Source organism: Oncorhynchus clarkii, chromosome 6, assembly GCF_045791955.1.
Source record: "Oncorhynchus clarkii lewisi isolate Uvic-CL-2024 chromosome 6, UVic_Ocla_1.0, whole genome shotgun sequence".
NCBI lineage: Eukaryota > Metazoa > Chordata > Actinopteri > Salmoniformes > Salmonidae > Oncorhynchus > Oncorhynchus clarkii.
Genome location: NC_092152.1, coordinates 29,809,326 through 29,830,339, shown reverse-complemented (window position 1 = coordinate 29,830,339; position 21,014 = coordinate 29,809,326). Strand labels below are relative to the sequence as shown.

Below are 21,014 nucleotides of genomic sequence, written 5' to 3'. Positions count from 1 at the left end.
GCCTATAACCTGTTTTTGAGAAATGTAATTATTGAAAATTGTAAGAGCTTTCATTGTCTGCTTATAAGACCCCTTTATTTATCCTATGGTTCTGACTTGGTGTACAGGGATAACACTGTAAGAACCGCCCATGTTCTGAATTCTGTCGCTTTACATTTGAAAAGTGCTGAACAAATAGTTATATTGACTATATCCGCCCTAGCTCGCTCATTAATGTCTTAATCGAAATTACAGATTGCCTCATCTGCTTTTCGTCCCATTATACCAGTTTGTACATCTCAATTGTCAGTAGAAACCACATTTGTTTAAGCAAGTCAGCCATATCAGCCATGTTTTTTTAAAGTCAGTAAATGAGGCTGAATGAACTGTTTTGCTGCCAGACAAGGCTCCGATTATAGCCAGGTGTGGCAGTGGTAAGGTGTTGGGACAACTTGTGGGCACTGTTTGTCACTGTTATAGTGAAATTAATGTATTGTTTAGTGTTGTGTGGTGACTTTGCTGGCATGCATCCCACATTTTTTTATGCTAAAATCGTCTCTCATATCCTCAAAGATGGAAGGCAGGTGGGAGGCAAGATCAGGTGGGACCATTCTAGCCAATGAGAGGGCAAATAAGTGTGTGAACAGGCTATAGAGCTAAGATCTTTGTATCTGAGCCATTACAGCGTCTGAGACAACCTCAATGGTGCTGCCTATGCTGTCTCCATTTTAAAGTAGTACATTCTTCTTCATTGGCTGATTGCTCCCAACTCAGGAATTCCCACCCAGTTGACTACTTAAATCAAAATGCATTTGTCACATGCTTCGCAAACAGGGTAGACAAGGAATAAATACACAATGAATAAATAAAACTTGGCTATATACACATGGTACCAGTACCGAGTCGGTGTGCAGGTGTAAAGGGTAATTGAGGTAGATACAAGATGCCCTCAATGGTGCAGCTGTAGAACTTTGAGGATCTGAGGGCCCATGATAAATCTTTACAGCCTCCTGAAGGGGAAGAAGCATCGTCATGCCTTCTTCGCGACTGTGTTGGTGTGTGTGGACCATGTTAAATTCCTTAGTGATGTGGACACAGAGGAACTTGATCTCAACCCACTCCACTATTGCCTCATCGATGTGAATGGTTGCCCTCTGTTTCCTGTAGTCAACGATAAGCACCTTTGTCTTGCGGACGTTGAGGGAAAGGTTGTTGTCCTGGCACCACACTGGCAGGTCACGGACCTCGTCCTTATAGGCTGTCTCACCATCGTCGGCGATCAGGCTTACCACCGTCTTGTCGTCAGCAAACTAAATGATGGTGTTGAAGATAGGTGCGGCTACGCAATCATGGGTAAACAGGGAGCACAGGAGGGGCCTACGCACGTACCCCTGAGGGGCCCCCGTGTTGAGGGCCATTGTGGTTGATGTGTTGTTGCCTACCCTCACCACCTGGGGGCGGCCCATCAGGAGGTCCAGGATCCAGTTGCAGAGGGAGGTGTTCAGTCCCAGGGTCGAGCTTTGTGATGAGCTTGGAGGGCAGTATGGTGTTAAGTACACGTCCTGGTAATCCATCTGGCCTTGTTAATGTTAACCTGTTTGAAGGTCTTACATCGGCTAAAGAGAGCGAGATCACATAATGTTATTGCCAGTGTAGCAAAATGCTTGTAAAAACAAAATGCTGCAAAGTTGCTTAGGAGCTTAAAGCAGAGCTGCCATGTCTGTTGGCGCCAGCATGCATGGTTCAGTGTTGCTTGCCTCGAAGCAAGCATAGAGGGCATTTAGCTCATCTGGTAAACTCAAGTTACTAAGCAGCTCAAGGCTGGGTTTCCCTTTGTAATCTGTGACAGTTTTCAAGCCCTCAATGGCAATGTCCTCCATCTCTATGACAGGCACAACTCCCTTAGTCTTTTTCCCCTAAAGTTTCCAAAATGCCATGTGCATCTACTTATCAGTGCATTCATAAACGAACCATTACAAAAAACTTTTATTTGATCAAATAAGCCTTACGTTAGCCTCTTCCTCTCTGACTCAATTCTGGAAGATATCCATATTACAGGTTTCTAAACTAGAGCTATGTGCATTGCAGCTTTATATCGGTGGCAGCTGCATAACAAGTTGTTTTTTTGTAGAATTGTTTTATTTTAAAACCTTTTACATGACGAAATCAATTAATATTTGTGGAATAAATTATGCTAGTTAAACCCCACTCAAATGTATTCCAACACTAATAAAATAATAATACAAATAAGGGTCCCAAAAGAAGACATTCAACATTTGACTTTCTGTAGGACTAATTGAATAAGGCATTTTTAGTTGGGCAAAGGCTGACGAGGAAACAACTATTTAGGCCACTTACACTTCGCAAGTAGAGGTTATACTTATTGTTTAATCTATACATAGTGTTGCCAGCACTGCTGGACTTCAGTGAGGTATTCAAAGAGCTATAACCAAGCAGCCTACATTTGCACTGAAAAATGCTTTGAAAAGGTTAACAAAAACTGGGCAATGGGCACTTGATATACCAGAGTGAAGTATACACACACTATAGAAACAAATCTACACACATTATTCTGGCAATTCAAGGCACACAAACCTGGAAGTAGGCCTATGCTACAAGCTACAGCTTTCACACGAGGAGAAAGGGAAACCAATATGCAACCAAGTGCCACTAATTAATAAAAAATGTAGGTGTTGTCTTATAGTTAAATTAACTAATGTCTAACTGTCAAAGTAATAAAAAAGTTCCAACAGCAGCAGAACCAACAGATCATAAAAGGATTCAAACAGTGTGTTGACCCTCCTGAGCAAAACAACAAAAGTGACTAAATCAAAATACTGTATGTACATACACTTTGGCGAAGAACCAAAACAATAGCAGGTGTTAGTGGCACAATGAGAGGGGGGTGGGGGTGCTGGACTCCTCTGGGACCATTGCAGAAGAAGAAAGAGATGAAGACACGGGAGAGGTTAGGACACCTGAAGTGATTAGGAAATAGCGACAGGTTGAGGAATTGCTGATGGGAGAAGATAAGTTAGATTTCCTCAAAATCAGCTGAGGGAGTTTCCAACTTGCCCTTCTTATTGGGAGGAGTGCCATCTTCAGATTCCTGCAAAAAATAATACAAATCATTTCAGAAAAAGTAAGCTTTTCATATTAAAATGCTTGCTGTCAAACGAGTTTCATTATACTGCATCAATAAAATGTATAATTGACAAGCATACAGTACCAGTCAAAAGTTTTTATTTGTACTATTTTCTACATTGTAGAATAATAGTGAAGACATCAAAACTATGAAATAACACATATGGAATTATTTAGTCCACAAAAAAATGTGCTAAACAAATCAAAATATATTTCAATTAATAGGTGCCTTTGTGGAATTTCTTTCCTTAATGCGTTTGAGCCAATCAGTTGTGTTGTGACAAGGTAGGAGTGGTACACAGAAGATGGTCTTTTGCCAAATAAGGCTAAGTCTGTATTGTGGCAACAGCTCAAATAAGCAAAGAGAAACAACAGTCTATCATTACTTTAAGACATGAAGGTCAGTCAATCTGGAAAATGTAAAGAACTTTGAAAGTTTGTTCAAGTGCAGTCGCAAAAACCATCAAGCGCAATGGCTGCAGAAGAGAACTTCATTAGTTACCAGCCTCTGAAATTGCAGCCCAAATAAATTATTCAGAGTTCAAGTAACAGACATCTCAACATCAACTGTTCAGAGGAGACTGTGTGAATCAGGCCTTCATGGTCAAAATGCTGCAAAGAGACCACTACCAAAGGTCACCAATAAGAAGAAGAGACTTGATTGGGCCAAGAAACACAAGCAATGGACATTAGACCGGTGGAAATCTGTCCTTTGGTCTGATGAGTCCAAATGTTTGATTTTTGGTTCCAACTGCCATGTCTTTGTGAGACGCAGAGTAGGTGAACTGATGATCTCCGCATGTGTGGTTCCCACAGTGAAGCATGGAGGTGGTGGTGTAATGTTGCTTTGCTGGTGACACTGTCTGTGATTTATTTAGAATTCAAGGCACACTTCATTTACAAAATAGCTTCCAATACTCTACTCAGCAAACTGGATGCAGTCTATCACAGTGCCATCTGTTTTGTCACCAAAGCCCCTTATACCACCCAACACTGCGACCTGTATGCTCTAGTCGGCTGGCCCTCGCTACATATTCGTTGCCAGACCCACTGGCTCCAGGTCATCTATAAGTCTATGCTAGGTAAAGCTCTGCCTTATCTCAGCTCACTGGTCATGATAACAACACCCACCCGTAGCACGTACTCCAGCAGGTACATCTCACTGGTCATCCCGAAAGCCAACACCTCCTTTGGCCGCCTTTCCTTCCAGTTCCATGACTGGAATGAATTGCAAAAGTTGCTGAAGCTGAAGACTTATATTTCCCTCACTAACTTCAAACATCAGCTATCTGAACAACTAACCGATCGCTGCAGCTGTACATAGCTCATCTGTAAATAGCCCACCCAATCTACCTACCTCATTTCCGTATTGTTTTTATTTACTTTCCTGCTCTTTTGCATACCAGTAATTCTACTTGCATATCATCATCTGCTATTTATCACTCCAGTGTTAATTTGCTAAACTGTAATTACTTCGCTACTATGGCCTATTTATTGCCTTACCCCCTCATGCCATTTGCACACACTGTATATAGACTTTCCCCCCCTATTGTGTTATTGACTGTACGCTTGTTTATTCCATGTGTAACTCTGTTGTTGTGTTGCTCTGCTTTGCTTTATCTTGGCCAGGTTGCAGTTGTAAATGAGAACTTGTTCTCATTAGCTTACCTGGTTAAATAAAGGTGAAATAAAAAATAATATTTTTTTTAAAGGCACACTTAACAAGCATGGATACCACAGCATTCTGCGGGGATACGCCATCCCATCTAGTTTGCCCGTAGTGGGACTATTTGTTTTTCAACAGGACAATGACCCAACAACTCCAGGCTGTGTAATTTGACCAAGAAGGAGGGTGATGAAGTGCTGCATCAGATGACCTGGCCTCCACAATCACCCGACCTCAACCCAATTGAGATGGTTTGGGATGAGTTGGACCGCAGAGTGAAGGAAAAGCAGCCAACAAGTGCTCAGCATATGTGGGAACTCCTTCAAGACTGAAAAGCAGTCCTCATGAAGCTGGTTGAGAGAATGCCAAGAGTGTGCAAAGCTGTCATCAAGGCACAGGGTGGCTACTTTGAAGAATCTCAAATATAAAATATATTTTGATTTGTTTAACACTTTTATAGTTACTACATTATTCCATGTGTGTTATTTCATGGGTTTGATGTCTTTAGCCAGCAACATACCACCCTGCATTCCACTGCTGGCTTGCGTCTGAAGCTAAGCAGGGTTGGTCCTGGTCAGTCCCTGGATGGGAGACCAGATGCTGCTGGAAGTGGTGTTGGAGGGCCAGTAGGAGGCACTCTTTCCTGTGGTCTAAAAAAATATCCCAATACCCCAGGGCAGTGACTGGTGACACTGCCCTGTGTAGGGTGCAGTCTTTCGGATGGGACTTTTAACGGGTGTCCTGACTCTCTGAGGTCATTAAAGATCCCATGGCACTTATAGTATGAGTAGGGGTGTTAAACCCGGTATCCTGGCCTTCAAACCATCATAGTCACCTAATTATCCCCAGTTTACAATTGGCTCATCCCTCTCCTCTGTTACCATTCCCCAGGTCGTTGCTGTAAATGAGAATGTGTTCTCAGTCAACTTACCTGGTAAAATAACATATAAATGTCCTATTATTTTACAATGTAGAAAAACCCTTGAGTAGGTGTATCCAAACTTTTGACTGGTACTGTATACAAAGACATTCGAGTCTTGGATGGTTGTGGAAGGGAGGACCTGAGAATCTTGAGGAGTGTCTGAAGATGGTTCATTCCCCCCTGTGGACCTTCCGTCCCTCTTGGGTGTGCTTGTGTTGGAATACTCTGAGGAGTGAACATTTCCTGCAATAACAGAAAGTCTGTTTCAGGCATAACCATGGTAGACATGATTATTTAAGGAATTTGTTAAGGAAAAGAAGGACAAGGCACTACTTCTGTAACAGTTCTGATTAAAAGTGAATTATTAAAATAGGCAAGTACATTTTCTGTTACATGCAGACTACACGCGTGCATCCGTCATTGCTGTTTTGTCCATCCACACCAGACGCAATCATGACACAGAGGTTAAAATATCAAAACAAACTGTGAACCAACTACAATGCCATTGGAAAGTATTCATTCCCCTTGACTTTTTCTACGTTACAGCCTTATTCTAAAATGGATTAAATCGTTTTTTCCCCCCTCAATCTACACACAATACTCCATAATGACAAAGACAAAATTGGGTTTTTAGACATTTTTACAAATTATTTAAAAAAGTATCACATTTATATAAGTATTCAGACCATTTACTCAGTACTTTGTTGAAGCACCCTTGGCAGCGATTACAGCATTGAGACGCTATAACCGTGGCACACCTGTATTTGGTGAGTTTCTCCCATTCTTCTCTGCAGATCCTCTCAATCTCTGTCAGGTTAGAATGGGAGCGTTGCTACACAGCAGGTCTCTCCAGAGATGTTTGATCGGGTTCAAATCCAGGCTCTGGCTGGGCCACTCAAGGACATTCATTCAGAGACTTGTCCCGAAGCCACTCCTGCATTGTCTTGGCTGTGTGCTTAGGGTTGTTGTCCTGTTAGGTGAACCTTCGCCCCAATCTGAGGTCCTGGGCAGGTTTTCATCAAGGATCGCTCTGCTCCGTTCATCTTTTCCTCGATCCTGACTAGTCTCCCAGTCCCGGCCCCTGAAAAACATCCCCACAGCATGATGCTGCCACCACCATTCTTCACCGTAGGGATGGTGCCAGGTTTCCTCCAGATGTGATGCTTGGCATTCAGGCCAAAGAGTTCAATCTTGGTTTCATCAGACCAGAGAGACTATCTCATGGTCTTTTGGCAAACTCTATCTCATCTATCTCCTTTAGGTGCCTTTTGGCAAACTCCAAGCGGGCTGTCATGTGACTTATGAGGAGTGGCTTCCGTCTGGTCACACTACCATAAAGACCTGATTGGTGGAGTGCTGCAGAGATGGTTGTCCTTCTGGAAGTTTCTCACATCTCCACAGAGACACTCTGGAGCTCTGTCAGAGTGACCATTGGGTTCTTGGTCACCTCCCTGATCAAGGCCCTTCTCCCCCGATTGCTCAGTTTGGCCAGGCAGCCAGTTCTAGGAAGAGCCTAGGTGGTTCCAAACGTATCCATTTAAGAATGATGAAGGCCACTGTGTTCTTGGAGACCTTCAATGCTGCATACATTTTTTGGTAACCTTCCTCAGATCTGTGCCTTGACACAATCCTGTCTCTGAGCTCAGTTTGTCCTGGGAGATAAACATTGGGTTGTTATTTTACCTGACATAATTATGGTTCTCTTTTCAGCTGACTCTTTGTAGAATGTCTACCCATAGTCATGTTTCTCTACTCTAACTATTAATCCACAGAAAAAGTGAAACCTAGTTAGTTTTCTTTAATGAATCTCTCCTCTTGTCTTTCAAGCATCCACGGGGGTTTGAATCTTCCTGATATCCAATGAGGGGACTTGCAGCGTGTGGATCGTCATAAATATAACTAAATTATATTTTACCGTTTGGCTTCGCAGACACGTTCGCACGAGCGGTGTAGGTTAAATTATTGAATAACATGTGTAAATGTATTTTGCAACACTCATGCAACTTGGCCGTTGAGGGTTGCATGTTATTCTTCTCTTTACTATCCACAATACTTTCAACTTCACAGACGTGGCATGAGTGACCTTGCTCGGGGTGTATTATCACAGATCTTGGTAGACGAGGTCTGATTGCAGCATGACCTAGCAAGATTTATTTACCTGTGTTTTTTCCAAAATAATATCACCAAATCTGAGTGATAACACAAATACCTTATTGTAACTGACTTAAAACTCTACATGACAGAACCATCTTGTGGCAAAAAAGCGAAGTTGTGTGTATGTACAGAACTGGCTGCGTCACGTGATATATTGTTGTCTCTACCTTCTTGCCCTTTGTGGTGTTGTCTATGGCCAATAATGTTTGTACCATGTTGTGTTGCTACCATGCTGTGTTGTCATGTGTCGCTGCCTTGCCATGTCTCTCTTGTCGTGATGTGTGTTTTCTCCTTTATATGTTATTTATTTTAATCCAAGCCCCAGTCCCCACAGGAGGTCTTTTACCTTTTGGTAGGCCGCCATGGTAAGAATTTGTTCTTTAACTGATTTGCCTAGTTAAATAAATAAATAAATAAAAGAACAAGGGGTTGGTATTGAATTATGCAAAATACTACTCACGGGTGTTTAGCTTGCTACATCAATGACAAGTTAGCACACTGTAGTTTGAAGAGTTTTGCACTCCGTCCTGAAACGGCATTGGCATGGCAAACCGATTTACCAGCTCATTACACCAAAAACTACAGTAGGCCTTAGTGAAATCCTCTGTTCAACCCCACAAGAGGAAACAATCTGTTTGCCTGTCTAGTACATAACAGCTAAACTTTTATCAAAATATATGAGAAACTCTTGTTGCCCAGAGTACATGCTCAGACTTGTGAATAAATCTCTCTCGGTAGATGCCCATTTTTACAATACTGTTATGAGGCATGTTTAGCATTTCATGATATCTTCCATACCCCCATCGTTGATTATGGTTTGTCAATATGTATCGCTAGCCTGAAAATCTTTAACAAAAACTTGCTAAATTGTTTCAAGCCATTCTCTGTATGCTGATGGGTTAATTCATAGAACTGTTCCCAATGCTGCCATTGACATTGGTGAAGATGAAATAACATTTGTTTTCACGCATGACTAAGTCACTTTGGGGGGGGGGGGGGGGGAGTGCTAAATGGCATATTATTTTGTTCACCAAATGTTCCTTATGAATGCCATCTCTACAAGCCATAATATGTACACTTTTGACCTTGACAGCTGTGCAACTGCCATTTTTTTTACTATTCCGGGATTATGTGGGCTGTATAAAAGCATTCTGCCTCAAGTTAAGTCTTATTGTTTGACAAGTTGACACTACTCTTAGAAAATACCTCAAGGTAAGACAAGAGCACAGCTTTAATGAGGACAATATGCTGTATGCATGGTATAGTTTCATATAGTTTAGTTGAAACTAAGGCAATGCTCTCCCTTTCTGTGCTAGGTAGCATATTGACTGACCACTCTTGCTGTCTGTGCTCTTCAGCTGCTCTTTGCCAGGGGACTGGCTCTGGTCGCTCTTAGCCTCGTTGCTGTCACTCTGGGAAGTTGCCGTGGCCTCTGGGGCAGGGCTGGCACTGTTGCTGTTTTCCTGCTTCATCGGGGAGCAGTCAGCAATGGAGCTCTGGTTACTGTTATCATCTAAGAGATACGGAAAGTAAAATGAAGATGTTTACAACTATTATTGAACATCAGTTTGAAGTATTTTGCTCTTTGTTGGCACAAGGTGTGAATTGGCTCTTACCATGCATGTCCATCATTCCAGGAGAGGAGCTGTTTTCTGGTGTTGTGACCTCCGACCCATACTTGTCATCCTTGCCTTTCTTCTTATTTTTGCTCTTCTGCAAGATTGCACATAAAATGCTGTAGTTGTGCTATTTATTATGTATAACATATTACATTATGTATTTTATCTCAATATAATCACTTTGTATAGGTCATATCAGAAGGAATTTGAAAGGAGATGAAAAAAGGAAGCATAATGGTGATCAACCACCTTACTTCTGTAATTTAACGGTTTCCAGTTTCATTCTACACTCACCATAAAAATAAAAAAATATTTTAAAAAATTGGTGCCCCCAAACACCCTGCGGACTTACATCATTTGACTTGGGTTCGGTTACTGGCACCCACTTGTAGATTCGCAAGGATGTGTCACCGACTGTTACCCATTTCTTCTCCCTGCATTAGATACACAAGGAATGAGGAACACTTGTTTGCATTTGTGTATTAATTTCAAAATGTCAACAAAACACCACAATAATATTTTTGTTTGCTATCACTTTAAATGTCAATTCCCCGTAGAAAATGTCCTTCAATATTTCTGTGGAAAGTTCATTTGAAAGTTAGGAATGTACGTACTTGTAGCCATTTGAGATATATACCAATGAGTGAGCCTACAGGCGAATAGCCTAAACTAAATTATTTAAATTACATTTAGTGGTGATTACATTTAGGCTACTAACACATCCACATTAGTGCAAATCTATAAACTGCAATTTTATTAAACTATAGGACCATCCAAAATAAAATTGTTAAGCAATTCGGTCTTTCCACAGTTCCTCTTCCCACCAGCACCCCACGCGCTCCCTATATTTGTAGGACACAAAAACCTCTCCAAGCGCTAAATTTAAAACCCCGCGAACATAGAAACTATTCTAACTATTGACCGCTGTCGTCGAACGGCGGTTGTGATGTTATTATTGATAACATTCGAGCGGTGAAAAACCAGTAGCCGACAAAGCTTCTCAAGCCGGCAGTACATGTACTATGCTAGAACGGCAAAGGCTTCATGTGACTGCAACGAAATGGCTTCTAGGTTCAACCCACAATATTTTCTGAATAGATGTAATATTCCCACATGATACGTGTTTAAGCGACCTCCTCCTCTGACCAGGGCACGGGAGCGCAGCGCACATGAGCCGAGATATCATCCGACCGAATTTCATTCAATATATCTTTCGTTTCATAAATTTGTTCTTCTCCCGGTCTCTCCTCCCCCACTAGCAATGCTGCTCTCGGGTCTTAGATAACGCGTTCCCTCTTACCAATTTCGTACTTTATCAACAGCAGCCATAACCCGCTTGATGTCATCTTTCGCCCTACTCCGTGTCTCCGCGCGGACCGACCTGCCCGACATAGCTGCTATAGGTAAAATATTTTCTTAAACTCGCCGGCAGTTTAGACACAATGCAAACACACTGAAACGAGCTGTAGGAGGAAGTAACGCGCCTGCGCCAAGGACAGCGTTCAGAACAAGCAAAGCGCGTGCACGCCCAATTTTTTTTGTGTTTTGTAGACAGACAGCCTGAACAGAAGTTCCACTACTTCAGACAAAAGTTTTACAGTATTTAAGTCTCCCAGAAAACAAAAGTTAATGCATAGACTATACATTAATTTTTAAAAAGTATAATTACTTGGAACAAATAAATTAAAAACATTTGCAATAAAATGTGTCATTTAATTTTTCATGTCATAACATATGCTGTATTCAATTGATCTTTATTAGCCAATCATAGCCAATAAAAGGTCACATCAAACTGCACCCATGAGGAAACCTGTATGTGTGTGCTTCATGAACTAGATATTTCCCATGAGTCTTTTACAGCACTCTTGCCACCTCTCCGTCATGATTTACATCTCACTCTTGCCACCCCCCCGGTCAACAACAAGACCCAGGCCCTCGCATGGTTCTGCCTGGGATCTTACCTCAGAACCCTGAGGCTGATCCCAGTCAACCTGCGAGCCTCAGTCTATTTTCTGCTCCCCACACACTATGTCCAGCTCCAGAAGTTAAGACATTTTAAACTGGAAAAAGAAGCAGTCACGGTTTTAACTAAACACGGCTCTCTTCTCTCTCTTGTGCAGGAGCGGGAACCAATGTGTACAGCTTGCTATAGGTGAGCCCACAACGGTTTGGCGCAACGTGGCCCATCTTACTCTGCTGAATTGGCACCAGGACCTGTCCTGGATGGTCACCCACAAGATCCTCCCAGTCAGGGCTGTTATGCACTCCCGGGGCATTGCGAGGACATCCGTGTGCCCCTGAACAGGCTGTGGCCAAGGTGAGTAGGTGAGGCACTTGCTCTGGGTGTGCAGAGCCGCCAGGGACCTGTGGAAGGAAAAAGGCCCCCTGATCTCCCTGTGTCTGCCAGCAGGGGAGGACCTAACGCACCAGCTCGTGCTGTATGGGGTGGGCTGAAGGCCTATTCCACAAAGGGCCTTCACCAAGCTCTGGCCCACCCTCATGTCTGAAGGAAGCACTGTGGTCCTCCCGCAAACTGCTGGTAGCGAAACGAGTAGAGACTACCCCCCAGGCAGTGGCCATGGTAGCCACAGAAGCCCTGTGGTGGTATAGAAGAAAGGGAGCCTCGACACCAGGCGAAGGGTCCCCCACATCACCCAAGGTCCCGGCGGCCACGACCTGACAGCGCTGCGGCACCTAGAGCGCTGCGCCTAGGGGAGGGATCTCCTCTGGGCCCCGACAGACAGGACGATAATTGATTCGGAGGAGCAGGAGGAGGTGTGTTTGATAAGGACTCACCCTGTTCCTGTACAAAGGCCAGACAGCCTTTTAAAAAAGTGACTTTAACAAAGTGACTTTAACATGTTTTTCATGTCTTAAAAATGTTTTTCCTTTGTTAAATAATTTGTATACATTTTAAATGGATTTTACAGGAAAACACTTTTATTCAAGGTTGTTTCTATTGTTTTTTACTTGTACTTTTTTAACCTTTATTTAACCAGGTAGACTAGTTGAGAACAAGTTCTCATTTGCAACTGCGACCTGACCAAGATAAAGCAAAACAGTTTGACACATCAACACAGAGTTACACATGGAATAAACAAACATACAGTCAATAATACAGTAGAAAAAAAGTCTATACAGTATGTGCAAATGAAGTAGGATAAGGGAGGTAAAGGCAATAAATAGGCCATGGTGGCAAAGTAATTACAATATAGCAATTAAACACTGGAATGGTAGATGTGCAGATGAATGTGGAAGTAGAAATACTGGGCTGCAAAGGAGCAAGATAAATACACTGCTCAAAAAATAAAGGGAACACTAAAATAACACATCCTATATCTGAATGAATGAAATATTCTTAAATACTTTTTTCTTTACATAGTTGAATGTGCTGACAACAAAATCACACAAAAATTATCAATGGAAATCAAATTTATCAACCCATGGAGGTCTGGATTTGGAGTCACACTCAAAATTAAAGTGGAAAACCACACTACAGGCTGATCCAACTTTGATGTAATGTCCTTAAAACAAGTCAAAATGAGGTTCAGGAGTGTGTGTGGCCTCCACGTGCCTGTATGACCTCCCTACAACACCTGGGCATGCTCCTGATGAGGTGGCGGATGGTCTCCTGAGGGATCTCCTCCCAGACCTGGACTAAAGCATCCGCCAACTCCTGGACAGTCTGTGGTGCAACATGGCGTTGGTGGATGGAGCGAGACATGATGTCCCAGATGTGCTCAATTGGATTCAGGTCTGGGGAACAGGCGGGCCAGTCCATAGCATCAATGCCTTCCTCTTGCAGGAACTGCTGACACACTCCAGCCACATGAGGTCTAGCATTGTCTTGCATTAGGAGGAACCCAGGGCCAACCGCACCAGCATATGGTCTCACAAGGGTTCTGAGGATCTCATCTCGGTACCTAATGGCAGTCAGGCTACCTCTGGAGAGCACATGGAGGGCTGTGCGGCCCCCCAAAGAAATGCCACCCCACACCATGACTGACCCACTGCCAAACCGGTCATGTTGGAGGATGTTGCAGGCAGCAGAACGTTCTCCACGGCGTCTCCAGACTGTCACGTCTGTCACATGTGCTCAGTGTGAACTTGCTTTCATCTGTGAAGAGCATAGGGCGCCAGTGGCGAATTTGCCAATCTTTGTGTTCTCTGGCAAATGCCAAACGTCCTGCACGGTGTTGGGCTGTAAGCACAACCCCAACCTGTGGACGTCAGGCCCTCATACCACCCTCATGGAGTCTGTTTCTGACCGTTTGAGCAGACACATGCACATTTGTGGCCTGCTGGAGGTCATTTTGCAGGGCTCTGGCAGTGCTCCTCCTGCTCCTCCTTGCACAAAGGCGGAGGTAGCGGTCCTGCTGCTGGGTTGTTGCCCTCCTACGGCCTCCTCCACGTCTCCTGAGGTACTGGCCTGTCTCCTGGTAGCGCCTCCATGCTCTGGACACTACGCTGACAGACACAGCAAACCTTCTTGCCACAACTCGCATTGATGTGCCATCCTGGATGAGCTGCACTACCTGAGCCACTTGTGTGGGTTGTAGACTACGTTTCATGCTACCACTAGAGTGAAAGCACCGCCAGCATTCAAAAGTGACCAAAACATCAGCCAGGAAGCATAGGAACTGAGAAGTGGTCTGTGGTTATCACCTGCAGAACCACTCCTATATTGGGGGTGTCTTGCTAATTGCCTATAATTTCCACCTGTTGTCTATTCCATTTGCACAACAGCATGTGAAATTCATTGTCAATCAGTGTTGCTTCCTAAGTGAACAGTTTGATTTCACAGAAATGTGATTGACTTGGAGTTACATTGTGTTGTTTAAGTGTTCCATTTATATTTTTGAGCAGTGTAAATAAATACAGTATGAGGATGAGGTATTTGGATGGGCTATTTACAGATGCAGTGATCTGTGAGCTGCTCTGATAGCTGGTGCTTAAAGCTAGTGAGGAAGATATGAGTCTCCAGCTTCAATGATTTTTGCAGTTTGTTCCAGTCATTGGCAGCAGAGAACTGGAAAGAAAGGCGGCCAAAGGAAGTGTTGGCTTTGGGGATGAACAGTGAAATATACTTGCTGGAGTCCGTGCTACGGGTGGGTGTTGCTATGGTGACCAGTGAGCTGAGATAAGGCGGGGCTTTACCTAGCAGAGACTTGTAGATGACCTGGAGCCAGTGTGTTTGGCGACAAGTATGAAGCGAGGGCCAGCCAACGAGAGCGTACAGGTCACAGTGGTGGGTAGTATATGGGGCTTTGGTGACAAAACAGATGGCACTGTGATAGACTGCATCCAATTTGTTGAGTAGAGTGTTGGAGGCTATTTTGTAAATGACGTCGCCAAAGTCGAGGATCGGTAGGATGGTCAGTTTTATGAGGGTATGTTTGGCAGCATGAGTGAAGGATGCTTTGTTGCGAAATAGAAAGCCAATTCTAGATTTAGTTTTAGATTGTAGATGCTTAATGTGAGTCTGGAAGGAGAGTTTACAGTCTAACCAGACACCTAGGTATTTGTAGTTGTCCACATGTTCTAAGTCGAAACCGTCCAGAGTAGTGATGCTGGATGGGCGGGCAGGTGCAGGCAGCGATCGGTTGAAGAGCATGCATTTAGTTTTACTTGCATTTAAGAGCAGTTGGAGGCCACGGAAGGAGAGTTGTATGGCATTGAAGCTTGTCTGGAGGTTAGTTAACATAGTGTCCAAAGAAGAGCCAGAGGTATACAGAATGGTGTCGTCTGCGTAGAGGTGGATCAGAGAATCACCAGCAGCAAGAGCAACATCATTGATGTATACAGAGAAGAGAGTCGGCCCGAGAATTGAACCCTGTGGCACCCCTATAGAGACTGCCAGAGGTCCGGACAACAGGCCCTCCGATTTGACACACTAAACTCTGTCTGAGAAGTAGTTGGTGAACCAGGCGAGGCAATCATTTGAGAAAACAAGGCTGTTAAGTCTGCCGATAAGAATGTGGTGATTGACAGATTTGAATGCCTTGGCTAGGTCGATGAATACGGCTGCACAATAATGTCTCTTATCGATGGCGGTTATGATATCGTTTAGTACCTTGAGCGTGGCTGAGGTGCACCCATGACCAGCTCTGAAACCAGATTGCATAGCGGAGAAGGTACGGTGGGATTCGAAATAGTCAGTAATCTGTTAATTAACTTGGCTTTCGAAGACCTTAGAAAGACAGGGTAGGATAGATATAGGTCTGTAGCAGTTTGGGTCTAGAGTGTCTCCCCCTTTGCGATACAAAAGACAGGTTGAATTGGCTAGTAATGGGGGTTGCAAAATATTTCGGCAGATAATTTTAGAAAGAGAGGGTCCAGATTGTCTAGCCGGGCTGATTTGTAGGGGTCCAGATTTTGCAGCTCTTTCAGAACATCAGCTATCTGGATTCGGGTGAAAGGTAAAATGGGGAGGCTTGGGCGAGTTGCTGTGGGTGGTGGAGGGCTGTTGATCGGGGTAGCCTCAGTGCAGTGGGCAGCTGGGAGGAGGTGCTCTTATTCTTCATGGACTTTAGTGTCCCAGAACTTTTTTGAGTGTGTGCTACAGGATGCAAATTTCTGCTTGAAAAAGCTATCCTTAGCTTTCCTAACTGCCTGTGTATATTGGTTCCTAACTTCCCTGAAAAGTTGCATATCACGGGGGCTATTCGATGCTAATGCAGAACGCCACAGGATGTTTTTGTGCTGGTCAAGGGCAGTCAGGTCTGGAGAGAACCAAGGGCTATATCTGTTCCTGGTTCTACATTTTTTGAATGGGGCATGCTTATTTAAGATTGTGAGGAATGCACTTTTAAAGAATAACCAGGCATTCTCTACTGACGGGATGAGGTCAATATCCTTCCAGGATACTCGAGGCAGGTTGATTAGAAAGGCCTGCTCGCTGAAGTGTTTTAGGGAGTGTTTGACAGTGATGAGTGGTAGTCGTTTGACCGCAGACCCATTACGGATGCAGGCAATGAGGCAGTGATCGCTGAGATCTTGGTGGAAGACAGCTGAGGTGTATTTGGAAGGCAAGTTGGTTAAGATGATATCTATGAGGGTGGGGTTTCGGGTTGTACCTGGTGGGTTCATTGATCATTTGTGTGAGATTGATGGCATCTAGCATAGAATGTAGGATGGCCGGGGTGTTAAGCATGTCCCAGTTTAGGTCACCTAGCAGCACAATCTCTGTAGATAAAAGATTTTTAACAAATTTAAATGTAATACTCGAATGCTGTTTTATGCCGTTTTTATGTGTATAAACGATGTAAATGAAAATGAGCTGTTTTTAAAGGAAATTGATAAATATAAACTTTTCCAAAAGAAAAAAACATGTAATTTCTATACAACTTCTGACCCTGAGGGGGGGACAACATTCCTTCTTGGGAGGGAATCATTAGAAAATGTTTCCATGGAAATCTCCTCCAGGATCTCACAATCCAGCATGTCTTCTGAATCTGTCCCACACACACACACACTTTTAATGGTGGACTATCAAAGCTGTGTAGTCTCCGTCTCATTTTCACATTTTTAGACACTACTCTGAGCTCAACATGGTGATACATACCATCACATTCAATGGCTTCCAGCTCAGATCTCCCCCTCTCTAGATACTGACACTACCCTGCATAAAAATATACAGGCACAGCAAACAGGCTTGTGGAGACTAAGAAAATGCAGATTTACAGGCAGCTAGCCTAGCACATCAATGTCCTGGAAGAGTTCCAGCAGCTCGTCCCTGTTCACTACATGCTCTCTCATCACCCAGGACCTGGAAAGTGTGAAGCAACTACTTCCTGGAGATGCCAAATGCTGGCTGTTGGTTGACGTACACCTTAATAAACTCCTTCAGGTCTATGTCGGTCACATATTTCACAGTCTCAGCATACATGCTGAACTTTACTTCGTTCTGCATGTCCTCCAGCTGGAGAGAGTCATGATCAACAAACATTATTTCTATACTGAACCTAACTCATTGTTATAACTCATTATAACTTAAAACATAGTATAACAAAATGAGTAACGAAAACAGAAAATTATCAAAGTAATAAATTAATCAATCGTTTCCCACATTAGCCTAGTCATTGGATTTGTCCTCATTAAGGACTTTGTACCTCTTGCTCAATGGGGAGGAAGCCCAGAGCCCTCATGATAAAGGGGACATTTGCTAGTGGGATTCGGGTGGACACCTGTCGGATCTCCATGGAGTCAATGCCTTGTTTACACAGCTGACAGTAATAGAAAACGTCCTCCATTTCCTAAAGGCAAAAATGTAAGTGTCAGAACAAACGCACAAGTATTGTACAGCCATAACTGATGTACCCACTCTATACAATTCTGAATATTGATGGTTACATGGTAAAGATATCAGTTTGACCTACTTTAAAGAGTTCTGTTTCTAATGCACTAAACACACAAGAGACAACGATTCAGTATATGTTCAACAGGAAAACTCAACGTTCTACTCACTTTAAACTAATCTCCCATGAGATAACTTCAGTCAGACCCCCAGCAGTGAAGACATATAGAATGTCATTGGAGCAGGCCATAGCAGATACCCCTGTTGGGTGGCAAATCAGAGCAGAGAACGTGGGGGTTCCCATCAATGTGCAGAATCTCGAGATCCACCTTGAAAAAGAAGACATTATGACAAGTGACAATGAAACCAGTATCTCTTTATTAGGCAAGAAATACACACAAGTCTGGCCCCTAAAATAAAGACTTTCATACATATTTGGTCTGACTGAGGAGGTAGTTTGATACAATTGGGCGTGAATCAACACTTACCTTGTCTTTTGTGATGTATGCCATTTAATGAGAGCTAGGGTCATGATCCTTCATTTGTGGCCTTCATACTACACCCCAGTGACAGAGATGCCGTGAAATAAGAGGACTAATCATATTTTTACAGACTGTTATTTGGGTGCTGACCTGCACATCTTGGTGATGCTGTTGAAAAGCTTCACTTTGTAGAGGCCAGAGGCGGTGAGCAGGAAATCCTCTGTGGTGAGCGGTGTGCACCAAGCCATACAGGTGGGCCCAACGCTCTGCTCAATGCGCTCAGGATCATCAGCTCATTCTCATTGCTATTCTCCAGGTCATTCTCCACCTAATGAATCACCACACACCAAGGCAAAGTTATCCAACGTGATTCAGCATGCCTAGTGGTTCAGCAAGTAAAGAACCACTGCATGTAAGTAAACCAGAGCCCTACTAAGTGTGAGGGTCTGGTCCATGCCCAGGGAGAATAGTCTGGGTTGGGTGCTGTCCAGGTACACCCCAAATAGGAAGTCCCTGATGGGCTCATAGTGGGAGTGACGCCTCACCAGGTACTTCCAGCACTGCACGCTCCTACCAGTGTACAAGCCAAACACCATCACCGCTTTTCCAGCATCCTGACAGTAGCAACAAAACACGAGGAAAACGTGCAATTTGTTAGCTTCAGTTTGATTATAATGATTCAAGGTAGAGGGCTCAAACCTGTTACTTTCCAATCCCAATGCCAGAACCACAGTGTCTGCTCACTGCTGTGGCCAGGTAGAGGGAGTCTGGAGAGAAGGTAATGTGAGTGGCTGTAGTTGAGTCGCTCCTCTGCAATGTGCAAGCATCCAGTACATGGACAGCTCCACTTGCAAATCCAACTGCCAAGTATAATCCTGTTCACTGACACACAGGATAGCCTGGTCAAAGCTGAGACAACTCAAACAAACAGAGAATATGTTGTTTTTAAGGGGAGTTCTCTGTATACCACAAATCAAATGTGAGAATATCAATGTGAGATCTTTCTACATATGCATATAGTTTTACTTATAGGAAATTAAACTGACTGGCCTGCTGGGTCACCTTGGGGGGGGGGGGGGGGGGGTCATAGGCGATACACTGAATCTGCCTCTCCTTCTCAAAGACCCTGCTGCAGATGGACACCTTGCGCTCATAGTCCCACGCCTTCAGGGTGCCACTGTGGCTGCCCAAGGCAACAACTGGTTGCTGGGGGTGACATGCCACAGCATGCAGTGCCTCGCAATGCTTTCGCAGCAGCGGCTCCGTCACACTGCCCTGTGCTTTCACATGTATCACCCTCGAGCTGACTGTAGACAGGACAAAATTCCTACAGACAAGAGAGGGATTAAAAGGGAGAAGTAGGACAAAGCAGATACGTTTCACATACACTGGGGCACCAGCTGGCATCACACTGATTCTCACCGGATAAAAAACATCTTGGCTTACTTACAAGCCCTTAACCAACAATGCAGTTTTAAGAAAAATAATAGTTATGAAAAATATTTACTAAATAAACTAAAGTAAAAAATAAAAGAGCAACAATAAAATAACATTTGGAAATTGCTCCCCAGGACAAACCAGACTTGTCGGTCTGCAATTTATTTTCTGAGGTCTTGGCTGATTTCTTTGGATTTTCTCATGATGTCAAGCAAAGAGGCACTGAGTTTGAAGGTAGGCCTTGAAATACATCCACAGGTACACCTCCAATTGACTCAAATGATGTCAATTAGCCTATCAGAAGCTTCTAAAGCCATGACATCATTTTCTGGAATTTTCCAAGCTGTTTAAAGGCACAGTCAACTTAGTGTATGTAAACTTATGACCCACTGGAATTGAGATTCAGTGAATTATAAGTGAAATAATCTGTCTGTAAACAACTGTTGGAAAAATGACTTGTGTCATGCACAAAGTAGATGTCCTAACCGACTTTCCAAGACTATAGTTTGTTAACAAGAAATTTGTGGAGTGGTTGAAAAACTAGTTTTAATTACTCCAACCTAAGTGTATGTAAACTTCCGACTTCAACTGTATACTCCGTCTGTCACCAGGCCTCGACGAGTCTCCCCCTGGTGGCTGACCTGCTGTACGCCACAGGGGGTACAGGTTAGTTGAGGTAATTGAGGTAATTATATAGTTGAAATCGGAAGTTTACATACACCTTAGCCAAGTACATTTAAACTCAGTTCTTCACAATTCCTGACATTTAATCCTAAAAAATTCCCTGTCTTAGGCCAGTTAGGATCGCCACTTTATTTTAAAAATGTGAAATGTCGGGATAATAGTAGAGAGTGATTTATTTCAGCTTTTATTTATTTCATCACATTCCCAGTGGGTCAGAAGTTTACATACACTCAATTAGTACGCGGTACGGGTCGGTCATGGTGCCGACCGTGAAAATCCCTGGTCAGTGAAGCGTCCAAGATGTCCACTGCAGGAACCCAGCACCGCTCCTCTGGGCTGTACCCCTCCCAGTCAATGAGGTACTGGAGACGCCCCGCCCGACGCCTCGAATCCAGGACTTCATGGACCGTGTACACCGGACCTCCCTCGATGTCCAGAGGAGGAGGCGGGCGTCACTGGGTCCAGCCTCAGCGAAGGGACCAGGCACCACTGGCCTGGTGAAAAGTTGTTTAATGCGGTAATCAGCAGGGAGTTGCAAACAGTATGTTACCTCATTAACCCTCCTCTGGACTTTAATAGGCCCCACAAACCGCAGGCTCAGCTTCCAGCAGGGCAGGCGGAGGCACAGGTT

The 21,014-nt window shown here is 43.7% G+C and overlaps 1 protein-coding gene and 1 pseudogene across 1 annotated transcript; both read right to left on the bottom strand.

The window, feature by feature from the left end:
* Positions 1 to 1,955: 1,955 nt before the first annotated feature.
* Positions 1,956 to 10,948, bottom strand: LOC139412021 (B-cell CLL/lymphoma 7 protein family member A-like). Its single transcript, XM_071158803.1, has 6 exons — positions 10,785 to 10,948; positions 9,837 to 9,918; positions 9,482 to 9,578; positions 9,199 to 9,378; positions 5,851 to 5,954; positions 1,956 to 3,088 (listed from the first exon to the last, which is right to left on the bottom strand). Exons 1-6 carry the CDS (start codon positions 10,874 to 10,876, stop codon positions 3,014 to 3,016), a joined length of 630 nt encoding a protein of 209 aa, XP_071014904.1. The 5' UTR covers positions 10,877 to 10,948; the 3' UTR covers positions 1,956 to 3,013.
* A 5,874-nt stretch (positions 10,949 to 16,822) lies between these two features.
* LOC139411802 (cilia- and flagella-associated protein 251-like) lies at positions 16,823 to 19,698 on the bottom strand (annotated as a pseudogene).
* Between the last annotated feature and the right edge of the window lie 1,316 nt (positions 19,699 to 21,014).

Excerpts from the sequence above, each read along its gene's own strand:
- LOC139412021 (XM_071158803.1), bottom strand. The coding sequence starts at position 10,876 with ATGTCGGGCAGGTCGGTCCGCGCGGAGACACGGAGTAGGGCGAAAGAT. Across the intron at positions 5,955-9,198 it reads GAGCACAGACAGCAAGAGTG|GAAATGTTCACTCCTCAGAG; the intron begins GTCAGTCAATAT and ends CTGTTATTGCAG. Across the intron at positions 3,089-5,850 it reads ACACTCCTCAAGATTCTCAG|GAATCTGAAGATGGCACTCC; the intron begins GTCCTCCCTTCC and ends TATTTTTTGCAG.